General features: G+C 38.1%; 1 protein-coding gene across 4 annotated transcripts in view; it reads right to left on the bottom strand.

Annotated features, from left to right (window-relative positions):
* ABCD4 (ATP binding cassette subfamily D member 4) overlaps positions 1–12318 on the bottom strand; it is a 1648172-nt gene that overhangs the window by 599741 nt on the left and 1036113 nt on the right. For all 4 annotated transcript variants that reach the window (XM_044074118.1, XM_044074117.1, XM_044074119.1 and 1 more), the window contains one exon: positions 6453–6530. In XM_044074118.1, coding sequence (XP_043930053.1) covers positions 6453–6530 — 78 coding nt within the window. The remainder of the gene's footprint in view (positions 1–6452; positions 6531–12318) is intronic.

The raw sequence follows: 12318 nt of genomic DNA, 5'->3' as shown, positions 1-12318 counted from the left end.
GGAATGACAATAGAAGAGTCAAATGTACTATGTTGACAGAATAGTAAAGGGACGCTATGGGAGTCTAGTCATGAGATAAAAGAATTATAAGAAGTGTATAATCCCCAGTATTGGGCTACATTTGAATGTTCACTAAATGCCTATCTTGTATGTCAAATACATCCTAGCCAGTAGGGAGAAACAGAATGTGAGCCACGCACAGACTGCACCATGACTGTAAAAAGAGATGTCAATACACATACGTTGGAATTAAAAAAAGCAGTCTGTTCCTTCCACTATCTCTGTATAAGAGCAGAACATCCACATTTTACTGTGTGTGCTCTCTATTCTGACATTGTTTTTTTTGAAAGAGATCTTCCTGAGAAGCTTGATGTTCATTTTTTTCTTCATTTCAACCTCTGACTTTTGCAGTTTTAACAGTTCATCTGAATAGCTACTTTGAGTTTCTTCTATTTTTTCAGCCTTTTATTATTTGACTTTTAATATTCCTTTATTAACTCCACTTACTGTACATAACTCTGAGTTTTTCCTGTAAATTACTGCAAGCCATTTCCTGTACTAAAGCTGAAATTTAAACAGCTTTTTGCTTAACAGCAACAAGATTGTTCCCAATAAGATTTTTTTTCTTTTCCTTTTCAGCTTGATTTTTTTTCTTTGTTGGCATCCAGACAGTACAAGTATTATCCAACTAACTGAATTTTACCCAAATTGATGGTTTTTAATGGATTTTTTTTTTCAGTTTTGCAGTTTTCACACTGGGGAAGTTATCAACCTGTTGATCAGTGGGCAGCCATCTTGGGAAGTCCCCTTTGCAGATTTTATTCTGACCTTGAAATCTAGGGACTGATAAGGAAAAGTACATCTTCAGATAAAATTAGTCAGGATACAGACTAGCTGATAGCTTGCTGCATCACTCTTTTTAGAGCTTGTTTAAATTTTTTTGGAAGATTAGTCCTGTTTGCATACTTACTTGAAATAAAGTATTTCACCTGAAAAGTGAAGAATTTCACTGTTCAGTTTTAAATGCTTGTGATTGGTGATTTACTTATGAAATTACATGTTTGTGCATTGTTTTTCCAGGGTAGACCAACTGGCAGAAGTGGTCCCATAAAATGGGGAGTAGGTGTTGGTACTGGCGAGTTTTTTATTCTCCTCTCTGGAAAATATTGTGTGTGCATGTGTGTTAATAACTTCTGCAAAGCTTCAATTACTGTCGGCAAGCTATGATGAAAGGAAAAGGATTCTAAGATGACTGAAATCCCAGGGAGCCAGGGACAGCACTCAACTGCAGCTTATAAAACTTATTTGGGTGTGGCCAGTGCTATCTATAAAATGAGGCAGCACTGTGCATTTTCCAGACACCTTTAAGATCAAATGTTCTACCTCTACTTGTCACATATGACTGAAGGGGCAGTACGTGGGATTTATACACTGATTCTAAATACATTATTTTGTGGCACAGGGTGGAATCTGCACACATATTATCCACATATGTGGAAGCAGTGGGTATGTTTAATAAGCCCATTTGCCACAGAGAGAAACGTAAACCACAGAGGAAGACCTGAGGATTGCATATGAATAACCTTTACCACAGTCTTGCCTAAACTAAACCTCAAATTACTTCTCACCTTAAGGATGGCATCCAAGCCAACTCCATGATGTGGAAGGATGGAGTCTTGGCTGTGATCCAGGATACCTGGGTTTTGGTAATGAGCTTGGATAAGGGACAGGCTAGCTGGAGAATGTGTGAGAATTAGCACCTTAAATAGTGGCTTGCCTATGCGGGGGAAAGTGGGTTTCTGCCTGGTTACTGCCCCTGCTGGTGACCAGGCATTGCAACTTGGGCAGATAAAGTACAAGGATATTGCAGACAGACTGTTTGCGATGGGAGGCACTTGCATACAAACTGCACTAGCATCAATGCATGTCATACATAACAGGTTGGGGTGAAGGACAGAAAATAGCAAGGCCTCCCATGCTATTATGACTGGCTCCATAATGAGGTACGCCTTTACCTTTTTTCTCTCTGCCTTGTTGTGGAGTTAGAATAAGAAGCATCTTGATAAAGTAGATGGCGGAAGGGTCAACAAAAACAAAATTAAAAAGAACGATGGCATGCAGTTTATTTAATGTTATTATAGTAACCCATATCCCTGAGCAGATCAATGACTCGAACCCTTCTTTAAATGAAACCTCAATGAGGATGCATATACAGCATCAATGACAAAGGTGAAGAATGGAACCTAGAGGGCTCCCACATTGCAGTGGGTTGCCATGGAAGAACACATATCTGAAATCACCTGCTGCAAGCACCTTAACTGGTAATGGGCAGCCACAGCGGAAATGTAGGTTCTCTAGTAGGATTCCATGATATATAGTGTCACAGCTGAAAGTTCAAAAAGGATCAATATTTAACACTGAACCCTCACCAGTGCAGGTCATTAACAGCTGTCATGAAAGTATTCTCTGTACTGTGCTGTTTTATGAAAGTAGACTAAAATGTATCAAGGAAGCCAAGAGAACTCAGGCAAGACTCAGCTGTATGGAAACTATCTTCTCAAAACCAGGTCAACAAAAGGCAGATTAGAAAAACCATTAATTCCTCAGTTTACAAAGATTCAAACATGGAATAAAAGACATGAGTAAACAAGGACACTCAATTTGGATGGAAAAACTCCTAGCCTTAGATAGAAGCTGACAATCTGGAAAAATTTAACTGACCTGTTTCCAGTCCACAGTTTGAGGGGTACACACAAAAAAATCAAATATAAAACCTCAAATAGGTCAACATATCAGAACTCATATTAAGCAAAGTCGTTTATTTGTAGTTATACAATTTGTTAACTGGAGAGAGCACTGATCTCACTGGACCATTTTCAGTCTCAGCCCAGTTTCCAGTTTCATTCTCATGAGGATTATACATACAGCAGCTGGTCAGTCAGAGGGATCAGGACTTCTATAGCATTTTTCAAACTCCAACTGGCCAGCTCAAGACAGGAAGACCTAATTGGGGGGGGGTCCACACGGAAACAAACCAAGTGGTGTTCTGACCAAGAGACAGGCTCCATTCTAGAATCCAGAGTGGCATAAATAAATGAATGACCCTTATTGGGGATCACACTGGTAGTTACCTGAACCCATCTCATGACTTTTATAAGTGAAAGAAAGTCTCAAAATCCACTGAATCATCACAAACCCAGATGATGAAATACTTAACTCACCAAATGGATGGTAAACATGGAAAATTCTGCTATTCCAAGATACAATCAAATAAACTAGTATTGTTCATGGGAACCTTCCTCAGTTTCAGCATGGATTTAAAACAACTTCCTTCCACAGTCTTACCATCTCCACTGAAACACTGCATGACATGGAACCAAATGGAACTGCTACTGATATATGAAGGCCATTAATGGACTGTAACCAAGTCTCTATTACAAAAGCCAGGTTGTTCTTTGAATCAAGTCAGCTATCATGGCGGTCTTGTTCAAGAAAGACCGGTCATATATTTAAAACACCCTACAAAAAACATCAGGGAATGAGTATTTCTAGCAGATTTGGAATGGTAATTGGGAACACAGGGTATCTCATTCAAAAATGGAAGACCATATTACAAAGCTTTTCTTCCTATGGCAGCGGAAAAAAAACATTAGGAATTTGTGCAACCCACCCATGCAGGTTGACAAGCAAAGCAAAATAGATGGCCCTGTTTTATGCCACTTTTGTATCTAAAAAACTGCTACAAGCAATGATGACCTTCAATTACTAACACATCCAAACAGAGACTATCAAAAAGCCCCATCACAGATTCACAGACTCAGACTGTTTATAGGCTAATGACCTGGGGAGCCTTTCTAAGCCAAGCCAAGTTTTTCTGGAAGAATAATGATGTCTGTAACCAAACAGAACATTGAGGGCCAGGCATTTATAAGCTACCTCCATCCATAAGGGACATGGGGTGCCAGGCTCAGTGTAAATTTCCTGTTCCCATCCATTGGTCTAGGTTATACATAAATTTTGTAACAGATGAACTCAGCTTCATATGAATGGGAAGCCTGTTCCATAGGAGGGGTAGTCTCTGGGACACATCTGTCTCTCCAGCATGTTCTGTTTAAGTCACAGACAAAATTTAGGTCCCTACACTTTGTATTTCTGGTATTCTTTGACTTATGAATATGTAGGAGATCCATAAATGTGGGGTTTCTGATGCCCTGTAAGCCAGGCATAGATCACCACTCAGCAACCTACAGTAGATGAACTAGAGAGAAAGGGCTTTAAGGTGCTCTCTGTAAGGTAGGCTTGTTACGCTTCTTATTTTATTATTATTTTTTTTTTATAAGGAACCTCTAGTTGCTGCATATGCCTGGTCAGGTACATACCAAAGGGAACATTGTACTCTGACTGGTCTTATAAGGGCAGAATACAGTGGGATAATGACCTCTTTGGACTTAGATGCCATGTCCTTACTTATAAGTTGTGCAACATAAAAGGATTTCCACACCACTGTGGTCATGTGGTGGTCAAAAGTAAGGATACTAAGTGCGTATCCAGATCTCTGACCACTGAGTGGATTCTTAGGGAGCTATTAACATGGTAATTAGCCACAATAAACACTCAAAATAATAAGTCCTAAATAAAAAAAAAGGTTCAATTACAACTGCAATGTTATGACTAATGCAATGTGAACATTCATTTTAAACAAATGCACTGTGAAATGCAAAATTAAAACACTGCTACAACAAAAGATGTAACAGTTCTATTTAAGGGTTACTTATTTGGTTGGCAAAGCTTTGGCAGGCAATGTTAAGACACTTGCCTTGCCAGTCCCTAGTATAAATTTGGGTTTGAATCAGAAAAAATAAACAGATAACGTCACCATGTGTATGAGGAATGCAGGAGTCTGAGGATTCAGAAAACAGTAAAGCTTCATGCTTACAGCTGACTTAAGACAGTTGGTAACAAGAGAACCAAATAAGATTTTCACCCAAAAGTAGTTAAAGACCAGAAGTACACCCAAAGAAAGCACAACAGCAAATTATAATAATCATTTAAATGATAGTTCTACTTAAAATGACAATATCTAGTTGGCTCCAAAAATGCTCCATTGCACATGAATTAAAGAACACAAAACAGCTGTCAAATCTAGAACAGTTTGGCTCTAACTCCCACCTAAGAGACAATAAGGATGCATCAATCAGAATTATATAAATCAGTGAGAGTGGCAAGACAGATATCCCACTGTCACTATTAAACCAGAGAAACACACATGCAAAATCACTGGGACAGTTCTACAGCCACCAGCCTCATCAAGCTATCAGACTTCTCACTACAGAGCAGCTAGAGCCAAACAAAAAAGATCCCCTACTAAACCACAAGTGTACCTGACAGCCAGCCACATGGCAGTACACAAATGTCCTAAGAAACAACCCAGGTTCTGGTCAAGCAAGGAACTCCTAGCATAAACACTGGAGGGAAACACTTCACATGAGACAAAGCTAAACCTTTTCAACAAAAAAGGCGAGAAAATAAAAGCCCATGGTGCTCTTCACAGTGTAGGGTATCAAGACCAGAGAACCTGACGAGAAATCAAAGCAGCAAATTTGCAGAATAGAGGATCACAGTCATGGTAGCAAATGGCACTAAAGCAAATATAGTTCATGCAAGCATTACCATAAATTTAACATAGGAACTGAAGCTAAACATGCATATTCTGCAGCATCAAAATAAGAGTTATATACTAAAGGAATAAATGAATGATGGCCACATCACCACTTTCTGCCATGTTCAGTGTGTTGCTTATGAGGCAAGTAAATGACAGTTTGGAGTTATATGGAAAGGTTCTATGTGTTAGTATATGAGCTACATTCATTCAGTAGGCAAATGCAGATGGTGTTATAAGCTGGCAACTTAACTGTAAAAGGAAAGACCCAGATACCTATACCTAAACAGAAAAGAATGAGCCCATATAGCTTTATAGTACCCCAGGAGCATTCAGAAGAAAGGGACATACACATGCATAAAAAAAGGATTAGTGTCTGTCAGTGTGTTTCAGATACATGTGCAAGGAAATGAACATTTCCAATAGTGTTGCATACATGTACAGTGTAATGATTACCAGACAGATAAGATGGCCTAATATGCTGTCAGAACGTTTAACAACTAAATCATTCTATATGTACAGAGTGGATTTAAAACATTCAGCTGATGTGGTTCACTTAACTAAGCCAGGCAGCCTGTTTCATATCATAGTAGTCTTGCCATCCAGCCTACATTTTTCTTCCTCAGCTGTCATTCCAGGTACTTCCAAAGTTTAGTAACTTCTAATGTATCCTTAACAAGAAACATCACATACCTTCTAGTGACTCAAAGGTTTTAGAAGGGATGAGCAAGACATATCTTTCTAGTACAACTAACTTGGAAAAACAGGGAACTATACAAAAAAAGGCACAGACCTGTCGCAATCCCATGTATCATCTGCATTGGCCTGCTTCAAAACAAGTTCTGACAAAATTTCTAGGATCTCTCCAATTCTATAGGGAATTAAAAAACAGAAGACAGATACATAAAGAAACTGCGGACACTATTCCTACTACAGAACAAATACAAACCATAAAAGTTTTAAATTACAAAAAGATCAAACAAATATTGTACAAGCTTGTACATCTTACGAAAATCTGAAATCAAATCTTAATGGACAGTAGTGGTATACTATAATACAAGCCACATTTTGTCACATCTAATTATTCCAAAACAAAGGATGGAATTCACAGGCATATTATGTCTTCATAGGGATACTGCAGGGAAAAGGCCAGCTCAGTTAAGAGAAAACTACATTTCTACCCAAGTGCTGACCATCACTGTTGCTGAGTACATCACTGAGGGCATCATGAGCCTTAGGGTCACTTCAAATAAGAGGGACATCTGAGAGCGGGGAGGAAATGTAAGGTGAGGAGTCAAGGATCTTATCTGTATCAGAGACAGAATGTCTTTGGGTCCTCAATCCACAAAGTTGTCCATGTGCAAAAGTCCCTGCCCCCACCAGCTCCAGGGACAAGGCTCCTATAATCTCTCTTAAGGGGACAAGTCTGTGGTGCTCTGTGATACACTACAGTCAGTATGTTCGGATATGCATATTATCCAACAGGAGTCTTAATTATTTGCTTAGAGCCCACAAAAGGAACATTTTTTTTCTCCTATCGCCTTTAGCCACAACTCTGGGAAAAAAGCCTTTTTCCCCAAACAACCCAGTTAGGGCCAGTCTGTCCACCCAGTTAAACAAATACATAAATAAATGCAAACACGATGGCTGGTAAATAAAGGTGATCTAGCCCTCAAGAGAGTGCACCTATCAAGGATATTGTACAGATATGACAGCCCTATACTCGGTCCGGCACTACTAAGGGTGCATTCCAGTACCTGCAATTTAGGCCCCAGACCTCAAACAAACATGTGACACACAAGCATTGATGTACAAGCCTATACATGGAAGAAAAAAAAAAACAAGAAACCTTTGAGTTGAGCCATCGGACCTTCATGAAGACCCTGGGGGAAGTCGGTGTTGAGTAACCCCAACCAGTGACTAGATGATTTAGATTGCTCCCAGGAACTGGATACTCAGCAATAACCTCCAGTTCAATGACTAAAAGATTAGTGTATGTACAATGGAAAATGTTCCTGGGGTAAGAGCTGGGGGGTGTCCCTTACTGTCTGTGTCAAAGGAAAGGCAACTAAAGTCAAACCTTTACCATGATTAATTCAGCACCTGCTGAGACTAGAGGGGGATTTTAAAATTGACTTAGCTAAAGGAGGACTTCACCACAGCCTATCATCTGATTCTTAGTCCCTCATATGGTACTGAAACCAAGGACTGAGTATTCAGCCTTGCAAGTCATACATACATACAAATATTTCAAGCATAGGCATTAATGCCCTTCTAGCTTGCCAATAGCCAAAACACTTGCTCCCATAATAAGTGTCCAGGCTGTTCTTAAAATATCTAAACTAGTTACTTGCTTTAATGTAATTTGGTAGTATGTTCCATGCATCACCTACTCTGTCAGAGAACCAGTTAGTGCACTTCTCATTCTTACAGAATCTTCTGCACAGGTTGTCTGATGATTCTCTAGTACTTTTTGATAACCCCAAACATTCCCAGAGTTAGTTGTCTCTAAATGCCCTATATACTTGAATAAGATCTCCTCTTAGATATCTGTAAGAAACACTGTACAAGTTCAGATATTTTAGTCTTTCATAATAACTTAAATTTTCACATCCATTGATGCCCTTGGTATATTTCCGTTGTACTCTTTCCAGTTTACTCATGCTTGTTCTCTTATAGGGTTTCCATATTGTTATTCCATACTCAAGTTTGGGTCTAATGTAACTAACAAACAATGACTTCATCATTTTTGATTTCCTAGATTTTATAAATCTTTTTATACAATCTATAGCTCTAGAACTATCATTAGCCAATTGGTTGATATGATTAGAAAAACTCATAGCTAAATCAACCCATATACCCAGGTCCTTAAATGAATCTACATTTTCAATCACTGTGTGCTGTATTAAATGTTCAACTTTTAGTTTATATCTCCCAAATTTCATATGCTTAGTTTTTTATGTATTCGTCAGCATATTATTCTCCTGTGCCCAAATGGTCAATTTAGTTAAGTTATTTTGCAGACATGTCTTATCTGTAACACATGTAATCGGTTTACCCAATTTCAGGTCATCTGCATATAGACTGTAGAACACCTCAGATGAAAAAGTTAGGTGTGAAAGATACAGTCTAAACAAGTAAGGGCCTAGGACAGCGTCCTGTGGGACACCATGACTGTAACCACAGATTTCACTGGTCCAGTTGCTGTACGATACTTGCCATGTTCTATTTTTAAGCCATGCAGCTATCCATCTTATTAAGAGTACATCAGTACCTAGCTGTACTAATTTATTGATCAGTGTTTTATGTATGACCCTGTCAAATTCTGAAGTTAAATCTATATAAATTACATCATAGCACAATTTTTCATTCATCACTGTTATTATATTGTTATAGAATATCATGTTCCAGGTGGTAATAGATCTGTTTTCAACATACGCATGCTGATATATGGTTTCAAGTCCCAACTCCAGTTCCGACAATACCTTATCCAATATTACCTTCTCCATTATTTTTTCACAACATGAAAGTAGACCTAAGGGTCTATATGACTCTGGGTTGGTCCTACTCCCCTTTCTCTTGAAGATAGGGATAGGTTTAATAAACGCATGTCTCCAATCTTGAGGAATCTCCCCTTATTTATCTGACCAAGTGAATAATAAATACAATGGTACCGTAAGTTCTTGTTGAAGTGTTCTCAGGTCATGCTGAAGTATTCTCAGATCACTGTTACTAATTCCGTCTCCTCCCTGTGCTTTGCTTGGATCCAGTTTGTGCAGCTGATTTTCAGTATAATCTAATTTGATTCCAGTACCTGGGGTTACCTGGCTGTCACTAAGACAACTTATCACCCTTTTTGTGGAGCCAAACTGTTTCACATAAGATTTTATAAATATATCTATTATCTGTTGTGTCTGAGAATAAATTTTAGAATCTGCACACAGTTCATCAGTTTGTGCGTCTCTACTCCTTCCACTTCTTATGTATCTATAAAAAGGTTTCCTATTATGCTCAATATCTTTATATGCATTTTCTTCAAATTTTTCTTGATCTTGTCTCACACTATGCTTAATCTGTTTGTCCAGCTTGTTTATTTCAGTTGTCAAAGTTATAGTTCAACCTCTCTTCCATTTCTTATATTTTTGACTGTCACCTTAATCAGCTATCTTGTTCTTATGGAAATATATCCCCCAATGTTGTATGCTTAAATCCTTATGTTAAACATTTTTTTGATTTTTTGCACTCAATTTCTCTTTCAAAACTTTCCACATTCCATCTGCAGCTTTTTCCACTGAACACCTCATTCAAGTTAGTTTTACATAATGACCGTTTTGCTTCCATATAACATGCAATTAACCTTATGTGCATTGGTTTAGATTTCAGTTTGGCAGAATTATCTAGCAACAAATTAACCTTTATACCCCCATGATTACTGCACATCAATTGTAGTAAAACTTGATTTGAAGAAACACTCATTTCTTTAGGAACACAAACAATGTCTAGTATGTTCTATCCCCTGGTAGTTTTTTTTCACAATCTGAAGCAATTGTTGTTCCTGAATATATGTTGTGAATAATTTCTTACCAACGTTGCTGAATCAATATTATTCCAGTCTGTTTCTGGTAAATTTAAGTCCCCAGCTAATATTATTTTTCCCACCTGTGTTCCATGCAAGAAATGTATGAATTCCTCTAGGTCATCTGCACTTGACTTTGGTGGTCTATACACTCCAACAATTGTTATATGTTCCAGGGTTGTCTTTATTTTCACAGTTACATGGTCTACAGTATTGGTGTTATCACTGAGTATGTAATAATCGGAGATCTCATAATTATTTTTAATTCCTATCATAACACCTCCACTCGATTTTTGTTAGAACGTCTGTTACAGTAAAAACATTTATACCTTGACAGAACTCATTTCCAGTCATTGTTCTTTAACCGTTTCACAAATAATAACAAAAACAATGTTGTGGGAACGTAGCAAATTTTGCAATAAGAAAATTATTATTAATGCTCCTAGCATTAACAATAATCAGACACGCATCAAATGTTGCTATCTGTGAAGTGTTAAAATTTCACCCTGGCATAAATCCTGCCTAGTATTTTGAAAAATATTGAAAAATATCTGCTGCAAAAATTCTCTTCCCTGATCTTGACAAATGCATGCCATCCTGTCAGAACACGTGTGCCCAAAACTAGTCTTGGATGCTCTACACATTTCCATTTTAAAACAGGACATTTTTTCCATGTAGGTATTTACCCCAAAAATCTTTTCATTCACAGTGACCTGACTATCTTTTCTATAGGTGATTTGTGAAAAATATGTCCCAACACCAGTACAAGCTATACTTATCTAAGAGGGCTGTGAGTTCCCTACCAACAGTCAGAGAATCCTTGCAGATGACATAATTTGTACCAATATGAATAAAAACGGATCTGTACTTACATGGGAGATTTCTCTGTGGGTTCATTTGGCTGGGGTCACAATGAAGTGCAACTCAGCTGCACAGACATATGGCTACAGCAAACTCGGTGTGAGCACAGAAAAGCATACAATGTCATATCCACAGCTTCAATTTAAAAATGCACAAGGCAGGGGAACTGATTTATTCTGTGCTTAGTGTACAGTGCAAGCTTATATAACTACAACATACAGAAATGTGTTGTAGCATGGAAGAAATCCTGTACTGCCGTAGTCAGACTTATGCACCAGTATGTGCACATTAGGTGATGCTTCCCTAAACACAGAGGGAGACAATGAGCTACAAACACCCCTGCCACATTAATAAAGGATTGCTTGTTATGGTATTGGGCCTAAAAACGGGGTACCAGCTGAAGTAAAGTCCCACTCTAGCAAAATGTTACCAGGGTGTAAGTGAAGCCTATGAGTTAAAGAAATGAACTAACACACAAATACATGCGAACAAAAACACACACACACAAACACACACACACACACACATATATATATACACACACACACACACACACACAGACACTCATCTCACGTGGCCTGGACAGTCCTCAAGACTGTAGAATTGTAAATGAAATCATCATAGGAGACAAGACACTGTCCTACAATGTTCTCTCTTACTGTTAATGAAATGTTTGCATGAGATAACAAATGCTTGTTTTATATAAACTTAAAATGGTCTCTGCTATTATCAGAATGTCTGAAAGTAGAGATATTTGCTGAAAGTTTCTCTCCTATTGTTAAAGCTACATGTAAAGAAATACAGCAAACTCTCAGTTAACCGAACTCCAGCAACAGGCACTGTCAAGCAACTGGCGAAAAAAAAAAAAAAAAAATCGAAGAAATACAATACAATTTTCATGTGTTGCACTTTGTCCCCCCCCCTGCAGAAACATACCTTACATTTTTAGAGTTTTAAAAAGGAAGATAGGAATATATTCCCTCTCTCCCCAACCTGAGAACAAGTCAGACCAAACAAATAGTATAGGGCACACTATTAGTCAGGCCTATTTTTAATAGTAACTCTCAAGCAACCAGAAACTATAGTTATCTGGCATCTACCAATCCTCATGGGTGCCGGTTAACTGAGAGTTTACTGTAAAAGAAGCCTTGGAATTATATGTTTAGGCTGTCCATGAATACGGTTGAAAAACAAGTCACAAGATGGGATATACTTGGGTCAG

Source organism: Protopterus annectens, chromosome 6.part0 (genome assembly GCF_019279795.1).
Source record: "Protopterus annectens isolate FY-2018-M chromosome 6.part0, PAN1.0, whole genome shotgun sequence".
NCBI classification, from domain to species: domain Eukaryota; kingdom Metazoa; phylum Chordata; order Ceratodontiformes; family Protopteridae; genus Protopterus; species Protopterus annectens.
Note: the sequence above shows the minus strand (reverse complement) of the source record. Positions and strands in the feature narration are given on the sequence as shown.